Source organism: Gracilinanus agilis, chromosome 1 (genome assembly GCF_016433145.1).
Source record: "Gracilinanus agilis isolate LMUSP501 chromosome 1, AgileGrace, whole genome shotgun sequence".
In the NCBI taxonomy this organism is placed as follows: Eukaryota; Metazoa; Chordata; class Mammalia; order Didelphimorphia; family Didelphidae; genus Gracilinanus; species Gracilinanus agilis.
The window spans coordinates 222,384,230-222,408,895 of NC_058130.1; the positions used below are offsets into that span (position 1 = coordinate 222,384,230).

Sequence of the window (24,666 nt, forward strand, 5' to 3'; positions counted from 1 at the left end):
AGCTTTACAATCATAGGCAAAATAAAAATTATACACACACACACACATATTTGAAAGCATCCAAGCCATCTCTTTGGTCATGTGAGTAGAGCAGAATTTTCAACATATGATATAAAATAGATTATTAGAGTTAGTGCCTACAAACAGTGGCCACAAACTCATTTCATATTTTGGTTAGGCTCAGGGGTTCTTAATTGTTGTTGGGTTGTTTTTTTTGTGCCATGGACCCCTCTGGCCATTGCGTGAAGCCTACAGACCCCTTCTCAGAATATTTTCAAAAGTATAAAAAAACCCCAAAGGAAACCAATTATATTGTAATAGTTACACTCTCTCTGTCTCTCTCTGTCTCTCTGTCTCTCTCAAGTTCACGCACCTCAGGTTAGGAGCCCCTTGTTCAGCAGATATGGACAGTTTTCCCAATGCTGCAGATTTCAGCAGTTCCCGTAGCTGGTCATGGCTTATTTCATAGTTGTTAACAAATAACTTGGTGGGTAAGCGGGCTTTCTGAAAGGACAAACATGGGAAATAGCCACCTATTTACAAGTTTGAAGATGAAAAGCAAGGCAAAACTTATTTCAAAAACAAAATAATAATCTTTGCTCCTATCAACAGATGTCTCAACAGCTTTCTGCTTGGCACAAAAGAGGCATCCAGAGGATGCAGGGGATAGGAGTACTTGGCTTGGAACCAGCAAGAACCGAGTTCAAATCCAGCCTCAGAGTGTTACTAATTTTATGACCCTAAACAAGAGTCACTTAATACACTTAATTAACTGTGTTAGTTTCCTCAACCATAAAATGGGCATAATATAATACCTACTTCTCAGGATGGTTGAGGATCAACACAATGCCTAGCTTCCTTCCTCCACTGGAGGCTACATAAATGAGAAGCAGCATGACAGATACAGTGCTGGATATGGAGTCAGAGCACCTGACTTTGATTCCTGACCATGCAATTTTGTATGTGAATGACAATGGACAAGTCTTTTGAGCTCAGTTTCTCAAATATAAAATGTGGAGTTTGGATAAGATGGCTTCTATAGTTCCTTCCACTTCTAAACCTATGTATGATCATGCCCATAAAGAACCTGTTTACTGCGGTAACATTATAGACATAAGTATTAAACCAATGCCTCCAAAGGGAAGGCCTTGAACTACACTAAAATACATCCACTAACCAAGTGCTTCTTTCATTTGACTTATGACTTTGCAAGGCACGCTCTTTAGCTCATTTGTTAAAAGTATTTCTGGAAGTCAGAAGCAGATTGGGAAGAGGGGTACAGTGTATATATGGTTGGAGAAAGGGGAGTTGTTTCCACTGCATAGTTGGTACTTAATAACTGTTTATATATTGTCATTATTACTGCATAGTGCTATCTCCTCCTGCACTATAATATGTATACATTTCAATGGACTACCCATCAAATAAGCATTGTGGAGTTCATTTCCATACCACCATGAGGTGTTGCAATAGGATTCTGGAAATTGTTTATGATATAATTTTTCAATGTATAGTGACTGAGGTAAACAACAAGCTCACAGCTGGGATGGCCCCAAGATAGTAGTTAGTAGCACTTACCTTCCACTTAGGCTGACTCTCTTCATCATCTGGATCCCCACTGGCTATATCTTCCCCAGATCCTCTAACAAATTCATTTTGTGGCTGCTTCCTCTTTTTGCTTTTGCCAATCAGGGCTGCATCCATTCTTCTTCCTAGTAGTGAACTTTTTCTCCCTGGCAACAAATCATAACCTACATCAGAACTGTTTGTGACTCTTATAATAAAAAACTGTCTTGGCTGCCCAAGACAAATTGTGTAATGGCTCCAAGGATGGACTGGGCTGGTCTTATCTAAAGGTTGTATGAATAGGTCCCTCAATGCATTATAATATTAATTTCTTCATTTCTTCTGTGTTATTAAAGCAGAGATATGCAAAGCATACAGATCACTGCTTGTTTGGTTATGTTAGAGTGGGTTGGACTAGATGGCTTATGAGACATCTTCTAACTCTAAAATTCTGTGATTCTGTGGTCTACATGTTGCTTAAGCAAGAGGTTTTATGCCATAGAATGAATGAAAACATTTTTCCATATAACATTATCAGAGAACCAGCTCAGATTATCTCCATTTCCCAACTTTATATCTCACAATAATTTTCAACTAAAAACAATGTTAATAGAATTGCTATGGGTTGGGATATAAGAGAGTGATAGCAGTACTTGTCCTTCAGTTTGCTTAGGTTCAAAGCTTTAAAGTTGGATGAGACTGCAGAGGCCATCTAATCCAACTCTATTATTTTTGCAGATCAGGAAACTGAGATTCAAGACAGATGCTGTGAATTGCCTCAGCATATTTGAACCCAAGATCTCTAATTACAAACTGAGCACTCTTCCTATGGTATGACATCCTTGACCTCATTTCAATGGAAGTGCTACGTACATACTTTTGGCCAGAGGTGAATTCTCCCACCCATTAATTCCTAAAGCACATGTTCTTACTTTTTATATACTGAGTATGTTCTATTCCATGTTCTATTTATCTGTCTTACCATGTTCTATTTATCATGTCTATTTATCTGTCTTATCCTCTTAGGGCTTAGGGCATAGCAGATTACTCTCCCCAAAAATATATATATTGAAATGAAGAACTGGTGCTACCACTAAAGTACTTCTCTGATGTCTCATGCAGGTGTAAAGGGTCCCTATGTTTTTAAATTAAAATTCTGTGATTCTGGGCCACACACACTCTTAAGCAGAGGCTAAGAGCACAATAGAGTGATTAAAAACTTGGGCCACCAAGGGACAAGCCCTACCGAGTTAGAAAAGTTTTGAGTAAGAACCTGATTTAGGCTATATGTTTGAGCTCTAATTATATGAGCTTTGGGAGGCTCTTCTCCAGAGGCCAGACATGGTAGAAGAAACACCTACTCCCTACAGGTTAGGTTAGCTGGACCCTAAAAAGGCATTAAAATTATTATTGAGACTTAAATGGTCCAGAGATTAAAGCTCCAACTGTTGACATAATTTCTTGGTCACCTAAGACATAAATTAAACAAATACATGAGATGTAAGGGCTGCTTAGGCTCAAAAGACTCCCTTTGGCCCTTTGAGTCAACATCTTTTCCTGACTGGCCTTACCCTCAAGGGAGGTGCTACACTCAACTGAATCAATGCTTTCAATATCTTTTCCATATTATTAAGTAAATTTCTTGTTAACTATTATAAGATGTAGGAGGATGTATCTCATTTCATTTTAGTCTCAAGGTCAAACTACCAGATTATCCCAAGTCTGGCATGGTCTAGAATAGCTGTGTCTTCCCCCAAGGTGAAGAATTTATTTAATAGCAGCCACTCACAAAACCATTTATTAATGTACAGCTGGACTTAGATCCAAGGGGTATAGGGAATGGATAAGTTATAAGTACAAAGGTTGATGAGATTTTGTAATGCTAAGAGCCACTTATAGAGATGGATGATGCAAGTTCTACTTCCAAGCACCTCTCACCTCTGCTTTTCTTTCTACTTCTAGCTAGTCATGCAACCAGACCCTATTTCTATAGGTCAGTGATGGCAAACTTTTCAGAGAAGTGCTGGGCCCCACCCCACCCTCCAGTCCGAATGCAGTGCTGTGCCCTGCCCCTACCCCCACCCCAGACAGGGGAGGGAGGAAGCATTCCCATTGAGCTGCTAGACAAGAGGAGCAGAAGTGAGGAAAGTCCTCCGTGAGTGTAGAGGGGGGAGGAGAGCAGCTCCACCCCGAGTCCCTCAGGCTTTCTAGTACCAAACTGTGGAGGGTGACAGCAGGCATGCCCACAGTGGGCTCTCCATGCCCTTTTTGGCATACATTCCATAGGTTCACAGTCACTGCTACAGATCTTAACCCTTTTGCTTCTGGTACATTTGCCCTGTGGTCTTGTACTGATTGGTGAATGCCTCCTATATGCCCCTATATCAATTACAATCATGCTTCACTTGAATGTCATCATCTTGTCTACTACCTAGTTTTTGCAGGCCTCCCTCCCTTTTCCAGTTTTACAACCTTAATCAAATCAATACCACTGTTACTATCAATCTACTTTCCTCATTATTCTGTTAAGTTTCCAATCAAAATGCCCTACCCTGGCCAGCACTCTTCTATTCTTGTCACCAACTTAAAGGCAAAGACTTGTCTTCAACTTTGTAACTGTATCCTTAGTACTTAGTAGCTTTTTGGTACATAGTAACCCTTAGTAAATGCTTTTTCTTTTTTTTTTTTCACTCACATGCCCTTCGTCCCACTTCAGCCCCACATCACTTCAATGTACTACACAAAAGAGGTCCTTAATAAATGTGTGAAAGCAAAATGAATAAGAAAATATTTTCTACAATGATTATAACAAGAGTCCTTAATCTAGAGTACACTGACTCCCAAAAGGATCAGTGGACAGATGTCAAGGGGGTCCATGACCTGGAAGGGGAAGAAAAAATCACATGTTTATTTTCACCAACCTCTAACTGAAATTGAACTAATAGTTTTTTTTAAGTATTTATTTTCAAGTAATAATTCTGAAAAAAGTATTCTGAGAATGTTCATAGGCTTTACTAGACTGCCAAAAGGGGCCAAGATATAACCAAATTTAGGAATTTCTGGTCTAGAGCTTGGAAGAGATTTCAGAGGCTAGCCCAAGGTCACACACAGAAAAGGTGAGAGTCAAGATTTAAATGTTAATCCTCTGCCTCCCCAATCAGTGGTCTTTTCACCAGAACTACTACAAGTCTCCTCTTAATTGGTCTCTCTGTTCCAGCTTTGTCTTTTCCAACCCATACTACACCTCCACCAAGTTATAACGACCAAAATAATACTGCTAAAACAAAGACCTGGGAAAATTACTTTGTCCAACAAGTGTCTGTGGCTCCCTTTTGTCTTTGGAATAAAGAGCAAAATTGGTTGGCATTGAAAGCCCTTCCTTGCCTGGTTCTTGCCTACATCCCTGGGCTCATTTCTTTTGGCCAGGTTCCTCACCTGCAAAAGGTGGAATAATAGCATCTAACTCACAAGGTTAGTATGAAGACCAAATAAGATGACATTGTTCCCTGCAAACTTTAAAGAACTACAGAAGGTGTCCCAAAAGTCTTAGGGCAATTTTAAGCTCTAACAACTTAAAAAACTTAAGCTCTAAAAACTTAAACAGTGGTACATCCATGCATTACCAGACTAAGTCAGGAAGACTTCAACTGGAATCCAGAATCAGAGGCTTACTAGCTGTGTGATTGGGGATAGGTTCTTGAATCTCTCAGTTTCCTTATCTGTAAAAGAGGAGCCTCAATCTACTTTACATAGTGGTTGTGATGATCAATTGAGATTATAAACATATAGTGCTTTGTAAACCCTAGAGGCATTATTATCTGCCTTCCACCATTTTTCTTCTACAAATCCCTAAAATTTACATAGCAATTTAGGATTTGCATGGTGGGTTGTAAGTATTGCATCATTTTATCTTCAAAAAACTCCAAGGAAATAGGTGTTATTAGCACCATTTTTAAAATGAGAAATCTGAGTCAGAAGAGCTGAAGTGACTTGCTTAGGGTCACATTTATTTTGAACTGAAACAGCTTTAAATTGCACTAAGACTTTTGGGACATCCCTTGTAACTACTAGCTGCTTCTCTTATTATTGTTATTAGTTGGGTGCCATAGTATGAGTTGGAAGACCTGAATTCAAATCCAGTCTGAGATACTAAACTGTATGACCCTGGATAAGTCACTTAACTATTCTCTGCTTCAGTTTTCTTATCTGTAAAACGGGTAAAATAATTGTGGTTTCGAGAGTAAAATAACAAAGCCCTCTGCAAACCTTACGACACTATATACCTTATGTGTGTATACACACATTTCTCCATTAAAATAAGATATGTATTCATATTGAATGTATATGTTATATAATAATATAATGATAGGACATCTATTTTAATATAGTTATATATGTAAATACACACATGCTATCTTGGTTATGGGCACCTTAATGCTGTCTCTTGCCTCTTTTTGCAACCCCAGCAATTAGCACAGTATCTGGCACACAGTAATGGACTAATAAATGCTTCCTGATTTACATAAAACACAGACAGAATAAATATATTATAAACAAATATGACATAAAGTGAATCGATACAATTGTATACAGTACAAAGTTGTTATATACAAGGCGGTCAGAGAGGAAAGGTGGTAACAATGGCGGGGGCAGGGGATGGATGAAGATTGGCCCGCAGGCGCTTAAGCAAAATTGGTCAAAGTGAGGAGGGGTCCGGGCCCGCAACCCCAAATGCTCGTCTCCTCCTTACTAGTTCCGGTCCTCCAGGAGGGTCCCTTCCCCAACGAGGCCTTTGTTGTAGTTGGGTCTCATCCAACCTCTCCCCCTAGAAGTGTCCCCCCCACCCCCACCCCACTTCGAGTCCAGTCCCCTACCTCCTCTCCCCTTCCCCAGGTTCCAATGGGATCACCTCCCTCGGTGGTCTACTGGTCCACGCGACAGCGAACAGTCCGCGATACGCTCCCGGGTTAAAATATCCTAGGAATTCCCCAAGGCCTAACCAACAGAGAAGCAGAAAACATCGATTCTCTGAGGCGACAGCAACGGAGGGAGGGAGGAGAAAAGCCTGAAGGAAGTGACGCCATCAGAGGCCGCGGGAAGTTCAAAACGAAGGGAAGTTACTGCTTGTTGGCTTCCGACCCACCACCTGGGAATGGAGATCAGAAAAAGCTGAGGAGGCAATGGCCACCAAGCAGCTGGCTCGGTATGTTTGTCTATGTGTGACTTCCTTCTTGTGTGTGCGCGCGCGCGCGAATCTTGGGGAAGTGGGAGGACGCGTTGGAAAGCCTCGGGCCTTGAGTTCGCTGTGTGCGCGTGAGCGCGCGCACCTGGGGACGGGCGCGTTTGGGACCTTGATCAGCATCCTTTGGGGTCACCCACGGAATCTGGGCAGGTCTCTGGGGTTTGTCTCCACTAAAGGAAGGCTAGTGCGGGTTCGCTGGAAGAGTCAGGGCGAGGCCAGGGGTGCGTTTGTATATTTCTGGACTCGGAAGTCAGGAAGACTTCAGTTTGAATCCTATCTTGGAGGTTTACTAATAAATGTGCCACTGACCCGGTACCTCTCGGCTTCAGTGTCTATTAATGCAAAACAGAGATAACCACATCTGCCACACCGTGTTAGTATGAAGATCAAGCGAGATAACACATATAAAGCATTTTGTAAACTTTAACGTGCTATATTTCTCACATTAAGATTTGCAAAGTGCCTTACAAATAATGTTATTTTATCCTCTCAACTCTGAAGGTAAGTGCTTTTATTAATTTTACAAATAGGGGAACTGGCTCAGAAAGAAATGAAGTGACTTGCCCAGGCCTACCCAGCTAATAACTGTCTGAGTTTGGATTTGAATTCCAATATTCCTGACCCCAGTCAAACAATAAGTTCCTACTACATTCGAGATGCTCTGCCAAGTTCTGGGGATACAAAGAAAGCCAAAAGACCATCTTGCTTTCAAAGAGCTCAGGAGAAAACAACATACAGACATCTATTTAAAAACAAGCAATAGGTAGGATAAATTGGAGATAATCAAAGAGGGAAGGCCCCAGAATTAAGCCTTCTTGCAGAAAACTGGATTTTAGTTGAGACTTGAAGGGGAAGCCAGGAGGCAGAGCCGGAAGGACTGTGTTTTGACTTTCTATTATTAGGGATCACTATATTATTAATCCATCAAAATGTTACAGAATGATTATGGTTCCTATTTTACCCCCAAATAACAAGCACCCAATACTAACTAGATTAATGAATAACATATTATGGCAGGAATAATAGTGTACTTCTATACTGTATCATACTTAATTTCAAATACTCATTTTATTTCTAAATTTGTAGCACTCATCCATTTGTACTTTTATCTACAACTTCCCGAAGATTTACTGTTAATTTCATACTTTTCAATGTACAGGATTATTAATAATTTGCATTTATGTAGTGCTTTGCTTTAAGATTTGTAAAGTATTTTATATACACATAATATCATTTGAATCCAATAACAGTCCTATAAATGCTAAGTCTTTTATCTACTTTATAGGTAAGAAAACTGAATTTCACAAGAGTGATAATCTGTAGGCACTAGGGATACAACAACAAAAAAATAACACTGATTTTTAAGAGTTTACATTCTGTTTGGAGTAACTAGGGAATATGACATTTATTCAGATAGTGAAACTGAAGAGAAAACAAGATTGAGTGCCCTAGGAATATTTGAGGAAGGTGAAGGGATCAAGGAAGTCTTTTTGGAGAAGGTGGCTCATGAGCTGAGCTTTGAAGAAAATAAGGATTCTGAAAGGCACAGAGGATGAGAAATTCCAAGCATGAGCCTAGTTTAGGTGAGTATATAGAGGGAGAAAATGGCATGTCAAGTTTGGAGAAGAGATTAATTGTCTAGTTTAATTGAAATATAGACTATGTTCAAGAGAAAAGTGTGAAATGATACTATAAAGGTAGGTAAGAACCAGATTGTAAAGGATCTTATTATTGCCGGGGTAAGAAGTTTAGAGCACGGGATCAGACTTTATATCTCTGATAGATGATTTTGGCAATTTTCTGAAGCATATACAATTCCCAGTGCTCTTTTCATTGCCATTTAAACTTTACTCACATTACTGCAACATTAGTCTTATTTTTGCAAAGAAAATGAGACTCGGTGAAAGTCACAAGAAGAATCCAGTTTCATGTCTTTGTAGTCTTACTACTGCTTACTTACTACTTAATACTGAAGTTAATGATGATTTTGCCTTATGTTCAATTCTGTTTTGATAAGAATCAGTAATTTTGTTATAGAGGAGCCCCACAATTAGTTATGGGACACACATATTTACAACTATAGTATGAGCCTTCCCAAAGGGAGCAATGACCCCAAGATCTTTATATGGCCTTGGTTTTATAGCTCCTCATTTTCAATAGCTATTCATTTTTACAATGTATAACCAATGAAAGGTCTGGTGTACTCCTTTAATAATCACCCTTTATTGATCTTTGTTTTTAGGCAACTTGGATTAATTAGGAGGAAATCCATAAGTCCGGCTAACAGGGATAGTCTGGGTAGAATCAGGCCAAGTAAGTAGTGTGCTTAATTTCATGTTATTTTGTATTGCACTGCATTTTAAGTACTGCTAACACATAACCCTAATTTGGTCTGTTGCAGAGCAATTATTCGACTACTTAATTATCATTGATTTTGAGTCAACATGCTGGAATGATGGGAAACGCCACTATAGCCAGGAGATAAGTAAGGCTGAATGAAACAATATGTAATAGCTGGATTTGATTAAAGTTTAAAACTAGATTAATTTGAATTTGTATTTTGTAAATAAAATTTTAACAAACTATGTATGTGCCTTGCACATAACTGCTTTAATGTGTATTCAATGATAATAAGTAACTTTAGAATCTAACACTAGAAATATCAGCTGTTTTTCAAAATAGAATATATTATGTATTGGTGTGTTGCTGTAAAATTGACCTGATTTAAATAAAGGATTTAAAGAAATTATTCTTATACTAATTCCTAAATATGTTAACAAAGAAAATTCTATACTTATTTGCCAGTTACTTCTTTAAGAATATCAATATTCTAGGAACTGAACAAATAACTTCCAGAAGGAGAAATCATTTGTCTTTTCTATAAAGTGAGGTGATTGCATTAAATGGCTTTTCAGGTCTATTTTAATTCTAAATCTATGATTCTGGGATCCTATGGATATATTCTCACCACTTTTTCTGTCTTCATACTTAGCTGTGGTTTATTAATATAGTCAAAATTTTATTTTAAAGAGAACAAATTATAAGATCTCAGGACTCTTACCTTTGATAGAGCCTATTACAGCTACTATACCACCATGTATCTTTCCTTCCTTCTCTCTCCTTCCCTCCCTCCCCTTCTATCTTAGAATAGATACTAAGTATCAGTTCCAAGGCAGAAGAGCAGTGAGTGCTAGGCAGTTGGGGTTAAATGACTTGCCCTGGCCAAAAAGTATCTGAGGTCAAATTTGAACCCAGCTCCCACCTCCAGGCATGGTTCTCTATCCATTGAGCCACCTAGCTGCCCCTTCCACCTTTCTTTCAGTCTTATTTTAATTGAATACAGTAACAGTATTGTGGCTTTAATTTGTGGTAATTATAGCGTTAAATTTAATAATTCCCTTAATATATATATTGATCTTTTTTTAGTTGAGTTTCCAGCAGTCCTTCTAAATACTTTAACTGGAGAGATTGAGTCTGAATTCCAGACCTATGTTCAGCCTGAAGAACATCCAGTTCTTTCCAAATTTTGTGTTGAGCTGACAGGCATAAAACAGGTATGGCATAAATATAAAACTTTAGAAACTGTTTGTAGTTAAGGAAAAAAAATGCCTTTTGGAGTTAAATTTATTAGAGGCTATTAGTGTATCCTTTCAATGCAAAGATCTTTTAGTATGTACACACACATACTATCCACGTATATGTGCATGTATATATGTAGGTATTTGTACATTATATGTATGTTAGAAAAGGAATAAGTTTGGGGAAATTAATATCAAATCAAACATTATGGAAATCAAGCCACAAAAGTTTGTCTACCATCAGAAAATTCTGGAGGAATTATTTCTGTTGTCATAATTTACCATATGGTTATAGTTTTATCCATCCCTATTTATAGTTAGTATTAGTTATTATTCTTAGTATTAACTAAGGCCCAGTATGCTGTAAGGCAATGATGGGCAAACTACAGGTGGCAGGCCAGATGAGGCCCCCTGAAATGTTCTATCTGGCCACAGGACATTATTCCTAATCTGATGAATACAATGAGTAGGATACAATACAATGAAACTTCCAAAGAGTTGCCTTAGAAACAGACTGACAGATGAGCATTTCCTTTCCTTTCCTTTGTTTGGCCCCTCTTTAAAAAGTTTGCTTCATCACTGCTATAAGGGACTGACTTTTATTTCCAAAGAGGTGGTAAAAATCAAGACTGATGACCTTGATAAATTAATCTCTTCATTTTAAAAACTCACGTGCCTATTTCTAAGCATATTTTTATATCTGAACATATTTGTATGGCATTATATTTAGGTTCAAGTTGATGAAGGAGTTCCTCTGAAGATTTGCTTATCACAGTTCTGCAAATGGATTCATTCAATTCAACAGCAGAAGAAGATAACTTTTCCTCCCAGTATTACAAATAATTCTGCTTCAGAAGTAAAATTTTGTGCTTTTGTTACTTGGTCAGGTACAAAGAACTTTAATTTGAGATCAGTATTGAATCATTGTAAGACATATTTTTTTGTTGTTGTTTTTTAAACCCTTACCTTCTGTATTCGAATCACATGTATTGGTTCCAGGCAGAAGAAAGGTAAAGGCTAGGCAATGGGGTTAAGTGACTTGCCCAGAATCACATAGCTAGAAAGTGTGTGAGGTCACATTTGAACCCAGGACCTCCTGTTTCTAGACTTGGCTCTTATCCACTGAGTCACCTAGCTGACCCCAGGCATGTTCTTGTTAAGGAAGATATGCTGTTCAGGTTAAACTATATAAAGGGGACTTATCAATCATAGTGAAAAGCTCTATTTCTAATTGCTTTTTTGTCTAGGAAATTTGGGCTTATTCTGTAACTGTTGGATCCCCCCCCAAAATAGAGTGCCTGGTGTATGCTAGCTCAGATAATTTAAGTTCATATGCATTTAAATTTCATCCTCTTAGAAATTTTTTAGACCATTTGTCTTCCCCTCTGATAATTTAAATAAAAAGTGAAAACATATAGCAATGGAATTAAATAAGGAGAGGCCTCACTTGCTTTATATACGTGTTCCAGGGGGCATCTGGGTGGCTCATGGATTGAGAGCCAGGCCCAGAGATGGGAGGTCCTGGGTTCAAATTTGGCCTCAGATACTTCCTAGCTGTGTGACCTTGGGCAAGTTACTTAACCCCCATTGCCTAGCCCTCACCACTCTTCTGCCTTAGAACCAATATACAATACTGCTTCTAAGATGGAAGGTAAGAGTTAAAAAAAATTTTTTTGTGTTCTAAGACTCTATGTGAGAGATAAAGCAGGCCCCTTTATAATATGTAGAAGTGCTGTGGTTTAATCAAGGGTCTCCATTTGGTAATAATATTTGAATATTCTTTGCTAAAGTGAATTTTGTTTCCTATATCATTCATCTTTTCAACATGCTTTTTGAGTAGCTCCCCTGTACAAGGTATTGTGGTGGATATAATGAACAATGGCCCCAGCCCTAAGGAATTCATAATCTGTCCCATACCATTCCTGACTTCTGAAATATATATATGTCCTTATTCTATCCTTGAGGAGGCCATCCTTCCATTTTTTAAAAACCTTCCTGTTTTTTAAGAACCATGCTACCTCCTCTGTGAAACCTTCCTTGATTTTTTAATTCTCGAATGATTCCTTCCCTGGCCTCCAGTGTATTTAGTGGTGATGGATTTAGTTGTTGGCAGAGTTTGCTAAACCTCATTTTGATTCAGCTGGCCCCTTTGGGCCAAGGTGAGCACTGCCCTGAAAGATAAATAAGAATTTGAAAGGCAGTGATGGGAGAAAGGACATGTTAGAGCAAACAAAGGCACAGTAGCCAGAAAGAATGGAATGTGTTTTAGGCATGGTGAGTGGCCAGTTGGAGCACTGCTACTTGAAACAGAAGACTGCTAGGAAGGAATAGAGCAAAATTGTGGAATACCTTGACTTTCCCCTCTATGGAATTTAGATTTCATTTGTAAGCTATTGGAGGCTTTACAGTGTAGACTGGGGGTACTAAGGAATGGGGAAGGACATGATCAGAGCTTTAAGAAAATCAATTGATTGCAATGAGAAGATAGTTTACAGAGAGGAGAGAATTGAGTGGAGACCAGGTAGGAGGGACTGTAACATTCACAAAATCAAATTATTCATCTTTGCCATTAAACTTGCTGGTCACCCAGTTTTTCCTATTTCTGCAGATTGTATTGCCATTATCCCATTCACTCAGTTTTAAAGCCTTGGAATCATATTTGCTTTCACTATTTCCCTTCCTATACTCCCTGTTCCCATATCTAATCACTTGTTTCATATTCCTTTGTAAGATCTGCTATATCTTATCACCTTAACATTTTCCCTGCTACTTGCATTTTTCTGTCTCTCTGTCATCCTATATCTGGGCTATCTCCCCTTTCTGTAAGGGAAGAACAAAATATTGCTTATCCATCCTTACATGCCCAGCTCTAATCTACCACTTTCACTCAGAGCACTTTGATTTCCTCAGGACAAAATGATCATTTCTTCTTCTGATCTCTCATTGTACTTTATATCTCACTTATCAGAGTTGGGAGAGACCTGAGTAGTTACATACTCCAACCTGTACCTAAACAGACATCCCCTCTACATCAGTAGTTAGGTTGGTAAGATCTGTTGCTAATGAAGCCATGCTGACTGAGTTCTGCTGCCTTTTCTAATATTCACAAATCTGATGACCAATCTTAGTATTGGTCCTAGATAAATGATGATGAAACACACTTTCCTTTTATTACATTCTATGGGGAACTAAAGAAATGGCATGGAGAATTCGCCATCAGACTGTCCACTGGTTTTTCTTTGTCACAAGAGAGGGTTGAAGGTGAGAGTTAGAGGAAAGGAACATATACAGCAAATGATATAACTGGTGTAAAGAAAAAATAACAAATAAATTTTTAAGTTTTCACAAATCATTCTTTGATTCCTAGAAATATTCTATAATAAATTACTAAAGGCAATCTCATTTGCTTCTAGTATGCGGTTTCTATCCACTTTTCTTTTTAAAAATTCAGGACATTTGTCTCTTTTTTAGCCCTGAGGCATCTTTTCCATTCTCCTCAGGATTTGGCACTAATTTCAAACAATTCATGACTCTGGGAATGGTAAATAAAATTAATTAAAAGCAACTAGGTTTACATGTAATGGGGGGAAATAAAATACTACTTAAAAAAAGAGCAACTAGGGTGCTGTCTTCACTTATCTTGGATTTTAACCCTTTGTAAGCATTTTCGTTCTGTCCTTTCCAGTCTTCCCATCCTTCTTGGCAGAGAAAACAGAAATAGAATAAGACTGGAGAGTTTTGCATTATTTCCTATTTACATCACTGCAGCCATCTATTGGAGAGTACTATCCTTTCTTCAATCTTTTTCTTGACTCTAGTATTGCTTAAAAAAAAAAAACCAACCATGGTTGACTTTAGTGTTCTGTGTACCAACCTCAGGTTATTCTGAACTTTAGCTCTTATGCTTTTTGTTTTTATCCTATTAATCTTGCTTCTTTCTTCTCTACAGTTCTTTTAAAAATTGAAATTGACTAGTGAACTCTTATCTAGCCATATTGGCCTCTATTTTTTTCCAAAGAGTCAACCATATTCTGTATCATGTTAAAAGTACTTACACACATGTCATTTCCCATGGTAAGCTCCTTGAAGGCAGGAGCCATGTTTTATTCATTTTTGGACTCCCTGTAGCTTGCTACTGCCCTTTGTATAGTGCAGATACTTAACAGATGTTTGTTGTATTGAATTAATTTGGAGTCAGGACTATCCCATGTAACTTTGGTCAGTCTGTGAGCAGGAGAGGTGAAAATTAGATGTTTGCTCAGTTTTAAGACTGGCATGATGGCAGATTTAACCAAAGAATAGAGATTCTGGTCTGTTGGCAAGAACCTTAAAGCAATGCCTAAGATTGGGATCCGTGCCAGAAGGTTGAACTGGATAGCTTGGAGGAATTCAAGAGCTAGAAGTTACCGTGAGGGCACATAATAGGAATGGTGTGATGGAGGGAGCAGGGCAGGTGGTTGTGGTTAGAGAAGGGAACTTTTGTAGTTTGTGGTTATAGAGGAAAGTAGTTCGAAGTCTATGATGTGTCTGTATTTGTGAATGGCTAGAACTGAATAGAGATAAAGCTTATAGTTTAAGACTCCATGGAACTATGAGCACATTGATAATTGCCTATCTCAAAATCTTTTTATATGTAGGATTGTAGAATGTAAAACTATTTTTCTTCCTTTCTGAAATATTTAGTTTGTCTTATTTCGTGCTTGAGAAATTCTATCACATCAGGCAAATTTCTTAGAAATTAGCTTTGTGACATATAATTGTATTGGAAAGTGTTAGAAGAGCAGAAATTTCTCTGATCTCATAAAAAATAAGCTTTTTATTCACTAGTACTGATCAGGGAGTTATAATTTTATTATGTTTTACATGTCATTTTCCAATATTCATATGTGGAACTATAAATATAGCTGATGAATGTAGGAATAAATAGTGATGACATTTTTGTTTTATTTTCATTTACTTCATTTAGACTGGGACTTGGGAGTTTGCTTGGAGTATGAATGTAGACGGAAACAACTGCGAAAGCCTGTATTCTTGAATTCTTGGGTAGACCTCAGAGCAACTTATAAGGTGAGAAATTTAGCAATAATAATCAAAATCTGGGCATATGTTCATGTTCCTTAAAAGATATTTCTCCAGAGCAATAATAGCTTACATATATACAGATATTTAATGTTTTCAAAGCATTTGACCTACTTTATATCATCTAATCCTTATGAGGTCAAAGCTATTCTTTTCCCTGTTTTACATATGAGGAAACTTAGACTCAGAAAAGAATTGATCCGTAGTTAACTAAGCAAGTATATATTAATAGGAGGTGGATCCAAGATAATGGAGTAGCAAGAAATATAGGGATCTCCCACCAACACTCCTCCAAAAAGATCTAGAAAATGCCCAGACTGAATCCTGATGAGGAAATTCAAGAAAACGTCTAGCCCAGGATAGTTTAGGGAGAGAGAGAGAGAGAGACAGAGATCTGTGGGCATTGGCAACAAGATGTGACCAAGAATGTGCTTTTTGGAACACTCCAGCACAGGGAGAGGCTGGCATCAGAACAAGAGGAGATCTTGGACCCACACCTAGATGTTCTAATGCCTCTTGAGAGTAGAGAGGTAGGAACCAGTGCCAAGTGGTAGCTTTGTTGCTCACTATCCAGGGTCTACTGGGGTGAGGGGTGGAGCCTGAACCTAGGGTGGTATTCTGGATTAAGTTGTGGGGCTGGGAGAGGAGCAAGTTTAGAAGCAAGAAGAAGTGGTGTGGCTCAGACCCCTAGGAGCAGAGCAGGGTCTCAGTTCAAGCTTTTTGCTCAGTCTAAACCCTGCATGGGAATAACCAAGGCAGGAATCCCAGACCAAAGAGAGGGTTACTGATCTGTCAGTCTGAACCAGCTAAGCTTCCAAGCTGACTAAGAATAGCTGAGTCCAACAGAAGTCTACAGTTGCTGAGACTCGCCTCACTTTTGTTTTTCTTTTTTGTTGTTCTTTCATCTCAATTGTGGAGGAAGTTTAGAGATGGAAGAGAGAGAATATGGATTCTTGCTGATTAAAAAGTGTGTGTGTGTGTGTGTGTGTGTGTGTTGTGTGTGTAATTTTTAAAAACCCAAGTGATCATTAAATGCTTACCCTGTGCTAATACAAAGAAAGGCAGTAAAAATCCCAGCTCTCAAGGAGCTCGCAGTCTAATTATGGAAATAACAGGCAAAAAATATGTACCAACAAAATATATTCTTGACAAAAGTGGACAAAAACTCAAAGGGTTAACATGAAGGCAGACTGGAAAAGGTGTTTTGCAGAACAGAGTATTTTAGTTGAAATTTGAAAGAAGCTAGGTGGCAGAGTTGAAAAAGGAAAGTGTTCAGGCATGGGGGATAGCCAGGGAAAACACCCAGTCCAGAGATGGAGTGTCTGATGTAAGGGAGAGCAAGGAAGACAATGCCAGCCATACTGGACTGTAGAGGATGTGTATAAAGAGTGTAAAATATAGGAAGGTTAGAAAGATAGGAAGAAGCCAGCTTATTAAGGGTTTTTAAAAGCCAAACGATTTTCTATTTCATCCTGGAAGTGAGTGGGAACCACTGAAATTTACTAAATAGAGAGATGGCATGGTCAGACTTGCACTTGAGGAACACTACTGACAGTTGAGTGAAGAGTGGAGAGACTTGAGCTAAGGAGGCCAACCAAAAGGTTCTTTCAGTAGCCAGATTTGAGGTAATAGGGGCTTGTGCCAGGATGATGGCAGTGTCAGAATAGAAAAGGAAGCATATATAGGAGATGAGATGAAATAGAATTAACAAGACTTGGCAAAAGATTGGAAATAGAGGAAGGGGTGAGAGAGTAAGGAGCTGAAGATGACACCTAGTTTTTGGCTTTGTTTTGTTTTTTAATTTTTAAAAATCCTTACTTTTTGTATTAGAATCAGTACTAAGTATTGGTTCCAAGGCAGAAGAACCAATAAGGGCTAGGCAATTGGGGTTAAATGATTTGGCCATTGGATCACACAACTAGGAAGTGTCTGTGGCTAGATTTGAACCCAGTACCTTTCCTTTCTAGGTCTAGATCTCAATCCACTGAGCCACCTAGCTGCCCCAACACCTAGGTTTTGATCATAATTAGGAAGATTTCAGTACCCTTGATATTAATAGGGTTGTTAGGAGGAGGGGGAGGGTTTTAGGTGAAAGAGTGTTGAGTTTTGAACGTGTGGAATTTAAGGTAATTATCAGTGTCCATTTCAAGATGTCCTTTTGGTCTTCATGGTTTATAGGTTAGTAATCTGTATCCCTGAAAATAACTATTCTATATTCATAAATACATATCTTTTTATTTGATTAGCTTTTCTATAGGAGAAAGCCAAAAGGGCTAAGTGGTGCATTGCAGGAACTGGGAATAGAATTCTCAGGACGAGAGCATTCTGGTGAGAACAATCTAAAAGTTGATATATAGAGAGAGTGCATAATGTATTTGAAATATCTAATATGCATTTATTTACAGTTTGATTCTTTCAATGTTGAAAAGATTCCATATGGATAAGTAGAACAATGATATTAATACTTTAAAGGTTTTGTTTCATAAGTCACAGAAAGTAAATTGCTGCCATCTAGTGACTGTTTTTGGTTCCTAATATAAGAATATTGTATTGGGAGTCTAATGTGAAGTAAGCCTGTTCAGAGCATAGTGGTTGAATGAAGAACTGGACAAGGAAATTTAATTGACTACAAATAATTATCACTTTGAATATTTTGATGAATTTTTCTGGCCCATTGACTAAATTACTATTGATGCTTTTAATGAACATGAAAAAATCTTTCTTCAATAGTACTTTAATAGTTTTGCACAGGCACTATGTTTATGTTTAAAAAATGTCAAACCACTAAACTATTAATTCCCCTCATCATTTTCATTTTTGTATTTCCTTCTGTTATATTTCTTTATGGTATTATAAGACATGCTATTTAACTGTATCTTTCCCTAGGATTGGATGATTCTCGGAATACTGCTCATCTGGCCTGGCGCATGATCAGAGATGGCTGCATAATGAAAATTACTAAATCTTTGGACAAAGTTAGTGGTATTTTGCCTTTTTAAAAAAAATAATTTCAAATTATAGGGGGTGGTAAATATAGATTCATTTAGTAAACAATTCAAATATAGTTATTTTAAGGTAATCAATGATGTTTTTCCTATTTGTCATGAGGTATAACATATTATAAGAATTGTGATCACCTAATTTCCAAAGCTCTTGGATTTGTCTATGGAACTCCTAGGTGCCACCTTCAAAGAAGAGTCCTGATTATGTTGCCAGAGCTTTAAATCTGAATCAGACTGAAGAAGATGATCTCGGCCATACGAATAGAATCCAGACTTCAAGCATGGATGATTTTTGTGATGGTGAAATTAACATTGGTAAAAATAACACAAATCCTAATGGAAAAAGTCATCTAATGTCAGCTTCTATGAGTTCTTTTGTAAAGACACATCAAGATTACTTACCATCAGAGAGCACCAGGAATCTCAGTGCAGTTAAAAGTTGTTTCTCAGTTAATGAATCTTCTCTTCCTCTTGGGAAACTACAGCCTCCTAATTCTTACTCACCAGGGTATGGCCAAAACAAAATAAAAGGTGAATGCCTTATTCATCATCCTAAATACAATTCTTCAGTACTGGGTTCAGAGTTAGTGCTTGTCTCTACCACCATTTCATCCATTAACAATATCTCTGATACAGATACCAGTACTAGTCTTGATTGTTTGCCAATGCTGGCTGATTGGGAGGATGTTGCTTTATTGCCAGCTTCATGTCCTGGACAAAATACAGACTTTGCCCCTCCCACTAATGACTCAAACCCAGGAACTTCACTGGACCCAGGGGGAAAGTTAATGGTTTCAAAAGAACCAACAATGATAAATTGCACAGATTTGGGAAGTTTAGGAAAAGCACCACAAACCCCTGAGACATCTAGATCTATTGTGTACAGAAGCCCGCATACTACTATTTATGATGTAAAAGAGTCTCCAAACCAGCCTTCAAATGTTGATACTTTTAAGTTACCTAATTTAAAAGTAAATTTATTGAGCAGAACTAAGACTGTTTTGTCTCCTCCTTCAACACTGGGGGAACCACAGACTCCTTACTCCATAGTCATTAAAAGAAAGTCTTCTAGTCCCCAGGTTTTCTCCCCAATAAAAAAGCAATCTTTCACAATACATGAGGAAATGCCTGCATCTTCTCATTGTCTCCCAGTAAAGAATTCATGTCCAAAGGTTATGCCCTCTGTCTTAACTTCCTCTGTCAACCTGCAAGACCCCTGGAAGAATGGAAAAATGACACCTCCTTTATGTAACTGTGGCCGAAGGTCTAAAAGACTCATTGTTTCTAATAATGGACCAAATCATGGCAAAGCCTTCTATAGTTGTCCAGTTGGGAAATACCAGAAGAACAGAAAGAACTGTGGTTATTTTAAGTGGGAGCAAACACTTCAAAAGGAGAGAACCAATGGCATGGATTGCTCTCTTTCCACAGTAGGGATCAATTATAGATCTCCTGGAACTTGTAATTCCTCTATAAATTTAATTTTTTCTCCTAAAACATGTTTGAAACTCAGACCATCTATGAGAAACTGAATATCATCTCTTTGTTTGCAAACCTTGCTTTAATTTAAATGGCTTTTTAATAGAATAAACATAAAAGGCAGTTAGTGCTACAGATTATAAAGAAACTTTTTGGGTATTCCAGTGCCCTGTAGACTAGAATGTGCCTTCTTAACTCTGAAGCATTAAAGAAGTAAATTCGAAAATAAATTTGCTTGGAAAGTGTGTAGAAAGACCTAACCCAATCTATACATTTTGGCATTTTGATTATTTTTTAAAGAATCAAATATGTCATATCATCCTATGATCAACTATAGTTCTTCAATACAATTCCTATTTCCTCATTTATAAAAATCATATTTCTCAGGTTTTTAAAGCAGTATATCTAAACATACACTATTTTGCACCAATTCTTGGGTCATGGATAATCATAAATAAAATACTTTGTAGAATACCTTTGTTTATAGAGTAAATAAAAAATGTTGTTAGGATATGTAAATCTTTTAAAATCAGAAGGGTAGAGAGATAGCACAATATATAAAGTGCTGGGGTTGGCAGAATCCAAGTTCAAATGTGGCCTCAGACACTTCCTAGCTGGGTTACTCTGTGCAAGTCACTTAACCTTGACTGCCTAGCCTTTGCTGCTCTTCAGTCTTAGAACTGATACTAAGAGAGAAGGTAAAGTTTTTTAAAAATTGAATTAGAGTTTGAAATAATCATTTTTAAATTACTGAATAAAAATAATGATAATGCTTACTTTATTTATACAATGATATTTTTATTTTTGTCTTTGTTTAGTCATTCATTAGTGTATGGCTCTTTATGATTCCTTGGACCGTATCATGCCAATTCTGTCCATGGGGTATTGTTGGCAAAGATACTAAATTGGTTTGCATTTCCTTCTCCAGTATATTAAAGCAAACAGGTTAAATGACTTGCTCAGGTTCACACAACTAGTAAGTTTCTGTGGCTAGATCTGAATTTAGAACTTCCTGATTCTAGGCCCAGTGCTCTATCCACTGAGCCATCTAGCTGCTCTACTTTTACTTTTAGAAACATGCTAATCCTGTAACTGATAAAGCAAGGTTTTTAGTGAGATAACTAAAGCCATATGAGCTAGCTATTTAATATTTAGAATGAGAGGCAAAGAACTAGACTGACTTACAAATCTTTATATATTTAAATTACAGATCTCCATTTGTGTGTGTATGTTTGCATGCACATGTTCTTAGGATGATTTCTCAGAGCAGCTTAAAAGGTGACAAGGTTAGTGGTAAGAATCAGTTTCTTACCATTCCTTAAACATATGTGGTAGGTGAAATCTGAAACACTTGAGGAAACAAAGGTTTGAGCTAATGAGCACATGGATTTATTAAGCAATGCATGCTAATTGCATAACAAAACAAGACCAGGCCTCCTCAGCTTGGCACTGGTCCTGGAATATAGGAGAAGACAGATTTTATGTATTAAAAAGATAATTAACAGGGCATAAACCAGTATACGAGACTAAGTTATCTGATTTCTAATTGGAGGAAAGATGAAGGACTTTCCAAGTTGAGAAGAGGGAAGAGGGAATTTCAGTTAAGTTGGGAGTGGGAAGAGTAGATTTTGAGGTCTTTCCCAGAATTGGGTAATGATGATTACTTATATCCTCCTGAATTTTACAAAATATTATGGCTTATACCTATTTTCCCTCAAATGATTTGCAGAAAAACAAAATGGAAGATAATACATATGGCAACACAAGATGGAGTCAATGTTTGTGAGATGGAATCAAATTGGGTCTCTTGATTCTCACACCAAACTAACTCCATTTCATAGCTGGCCTTCATTCTATTTCTTCACATTATTGCTATTTTCATGATTTTTTTCTTGTCTCTTTAAGCTGCATTGTAATATTCTTAAGGTCAGAAATCATGTCCAATACTTCTTTGCATAAGCTATAATCTACCTAATGTGGTTCTTTACACATATTCAGTTTTAATTAGTTATTTTAAATACTCATAGTTCCAAAATTGTTAACTATCTAGGATCCTTATTTTTGTTCATTACAAAAATAATTCTTTACAAAAGAATTTATTATAGACCTCCTTTTTAAGTATCTGATGACTTTAAGATCATGTGTTTTTTGTTTACAATTTTTTTTTTTACTAAGCCTTATCTTCTTTCTTAGAATCAACATTAAGTATTGTTTCTAAGGCAGAAGAGTGATAAAGGTTGGGCAGTTGGGGTTAAGTGACTTATCCAGGGTCACGCAGCTAGTAAATATCTGACACCAAATCTGAATCCAGGACCACCTATCTCCAGACGTGGCACTCTATACACTGAGCCACATAGCTGCCCCAGATTTTTAAAATTAAATTTGCACACTTTAGGAGTGCTTTTTGTTCCTCATATAAAATGTAACTATTATCTTTACAGTAAGATGGCAGTCAGGGAAACTAGCCATTGCCATGTCCCTTGGAGGTAGGAAATGGCAATGGAACTTGCCAGGCCTATTAACACAACTGCAGAAGCCACTACTTTCACCTCTACAACTTCTATATCCTTTTCAGGCTGTAATGGGGGGAAGAATTATCCTTGGCATTACCGCTTCCCACCTGAGACTGTGGCTTTGTTCACAAATTACCCAGGACTCAGCACAGTGTCTAGTACATAATAAACTCTTAACAGATACTTGTTGACAGGTTGACAAATCAGAGAGAGAGACAATTACAGTGTTTTGTTTTACTTCAGAATTCTACTTTGTAATAGTACTACCACAAGATACTTATAAAATTCATGAATTTGTGAGCGTCATTTTTTTGTTTCATGTTTAGGGTTTTCTATATTGTAGAAAATACCTGGATTTTACTGTTCTGTAATCAAATAAAACTAGACTTTTTCCCATTCTTTCTTCCGTAACTCATTTCTTTTTATCTTCCCACTGATGGTCTTTGGCAACTCAAGAACAAATTCCACCTATTGGTATCAAGGAAGAAATGTGTTACTCTAGAGTTTTGAACTTACAACTAAAACAAAAAGTGCTAAGCAACTTTAGCATACTGTACAAATGGGAAAATTAAAGTCCTTTATGCCTAATACTTTAGTAGGAAGAGCATAGAACTTAAGAGTTGAAACCTGGGTTCAAGTTCCAATTCTAACACTGACCACAGGAAAGTCACTTTAGACTCTGATCTTTGGTTTCCTCACTCATAAAATGAGGGAAATTGGCATAATTAATTTATGTAGTTCTTTAAGGTTTCCAAAGCACCTTACTCATTACCACCTATTTTCATTAAAAGTGTGTTGAGGAGCAAATAAAATGTAAGCTCTGTAAAGTGCTTTGTAACTGTCAAACTGCATTAATGTTAACACTTGAATTGAAAGGAGGGGTGTACCTTCATTTTAATTTGGTCTTCTAGCTTGCTACAAAAGCACTCAGCCAAATAGGATAGCAAATTGGGGTTGGGGAAAGTTGAACTATACTTTAGATGTTGGCTTTAACCTCAAATTGTTGAAAATCAATTTAGGACATTGCAAAACATTTGAACATACTGCTCCTTTAAAAAGAAGTTCTCTCCCTTAAAGCCAAGGGACAGAACACCAAGTAGCTTGTCAGTCTAATTCAAATACTTGCCTTTCTAGGATATTTGTATGGTGCTGTAGTTCTTTTGACATGTTCCTGCAGTTCATTTTTCATTTTTTCTTGGGCACATGACTTATAGTCAGGTTTGAGAATAACAAAGGCCTTTACTACCTTAAAAAAAAAAAAAAGAAGCAATTCTAAGAAACAGAAATCTGTTGCTTGTGAGCCTGCTTAGGATTTGCCTTTTTTTTTTTTTTCCACAATCTAACCAGGAAATATAAGCATCTAATAGGAGAATTGTGGCTTTCTAGTGTAGATTTTAAAATAGTATTCAGTTCATGCAGATAAGTATGCCAAATAGCAAGAGCACAATCAATTGTCTTGGGAGTAACTGTCTGTTCTGTAGGAATGGACCAAAATGGCTGATTAATAGATTCTAAAATCTGACCTATCTCACCATATACTGCTGCAATCAGAGAGGGGGTGAAGGAGAGGGCCTTGGTGCTTGCCCTTTCTGAGACATTTCTTTTTAAATGGGAAACTAGATCTTAAAACCCAACTTAGTTTCTAATTGATCTGAATTTTTAGCAAATTAATCCCTTCAGTAAATTCTGTTTAAATCAAAATACTGTTGAAAAGTGTGCTTTTGACAATTGGCTGCAGAAGTTCCAAGGTTGAGGCGGTGGCGTTATTTTACCTCTCCTCTGATTGGGTCTGGACTGCTGACCACCGCTGACTCCAGGACTGCTGGGTGCTCAGCCAGAGCACTTTCTACTTCAAAAGGACCAATTCGATATCTAAGAAGCAAAGCATTTAGCAGCACTTGATATAAATTGTCCAGGGGAGCTATAGATTCATTTCTGGATAATGATGTTCAGTCTAAACGAGACATGGAATGCAGAAAGGGGAATTACCCAGAGGATATGATAACATCATCTGATCTCGCAATAAACCAGAAATATCCATCTTCATCCATATACCCTCTGTCCCCAGTCTTGTAGAAATCCCCACAGAAGGTTGAGGCTGTTCTGGAAGGTTCATCCTGGCAAACATCAAATAGCATTTGTATTAACATTACTGTTATATTACTGTTGGAATTGGATGGGTTTTAAAATATTCATTAGAAAAGGGA

At 37.5% G+C, this 24,666-nt stretch overlaps 3 protein-coding genes across 3 annotated transcripts in view; 1 reads left to right on the plus strand and 2 right to left on the minus strand.

Moving 5' to 3' along the window:
* The window catches only part of REXO5 (RNA exonuclease 5), a 42,902-nt gene extending 36,382 nt beyond the window's left edge, over window positions 1-6,520 (minus strand). Inside the window, exons 1-3 of the mRNA XM_044660279.1 lie at window positions 6,441-6,520; window positions 1,579-1,733; window positions 374-504 (exon numbers count right to left, since the gene is read on the minus strand). Coding sequence (XP_044516214.1) covers window positions 374-504; window positions 1,579-1,704 — 257 coding nt within the window. The 5' untranslated portion in view covers window positions 1,705-1,733; window positions 6,441-6,520. The remainder of the gene's footprint in view (window positions 1-373; window positions 505-1,578; window positions 1,734-6,440) is intronic.
* Window positions 6,521-6,746: 226 nt separating this feature from the next.
* On the plus strand, window positions 6,747-19,999 carry ERI2 (ERI1 exoribonuclease family member 2). The gene is made up of 9 exons (XM_044657462.1): window positions 6,747-6,769; window positions 9,051-9,121; window positions 9,210-9,293; window positions 10,235-10,362; window positions 11,117-11,273; window positions 15,353-15,453; window positions 17,712-17,793; window positions 18,352-18,440; window positions 18,644-19,999. The coding sequence occupies exons 1-9, from the start codon at window positions 6,747-6,749 to the stop codon at window positions 19,997-19,999; spliced, it is 2,091 nt and encodes a 696-aa protein (XP_044513397.1).
* A 2,260-nt stretch (window positions 20,000-22,259) lies between these two features.
* Window positions 22,260-24,666, minus strand: part of LOC123249952 (acyl-coenzyme A synthetase ACSM3, mitochondrial-like) — a 28,408-nt gene continuing 26,001 nt past the window's right edge. The window contains exons 4-7 of the mRNA XM_044679032.1: window positions 24,449-24,622; window positions 24,232-24,331; window positions 23,586-23,705; window positions 22,260-22,927 (exon numbers count right to left, since the gene is read on the minus strand). Coding sequence (XP_044534967.1) covers window positions 22,841-22,927; window positions 23,586-23,705; window positions 24,232-24,331; window positions 24,449-24,622 — 481 coding nt within the window. The 3' untranslated portion in view covers window positions 22,260-22,840. The remainder of the gene's footprint in view (window positions 22,928-23,585; window positions 23,706-24,231; window positions 24,332-24,448; window positions 24,623-24,666) is intronic.

What these genes read in the sequence shown, in the direction of transcription:
- ERI2 (XM_044657462.1), top strand. Translation starts at nt 6,747, where the DNA reads ATGGCCACCAAGCAGCTGGCTCG. An exon ending in GCCACCAAGCAGCTGGCTCG is followed by an intron (nt 6,770 to 9,050) that starts GTATGTTTGTCT and finishes CTTTGTTTTTAG; the next exon opens with GCAACTTGGATTAATTAGGA. An exon ending in ACCTCAGAGCAACTTATAAG is followed by an intron (nt 15,454 to 17,711) that starts GTGAGAAATTTA and finishes TTATTTGATTAG; the next exon opens with CTTTTCTATAGGAGAAAGCC.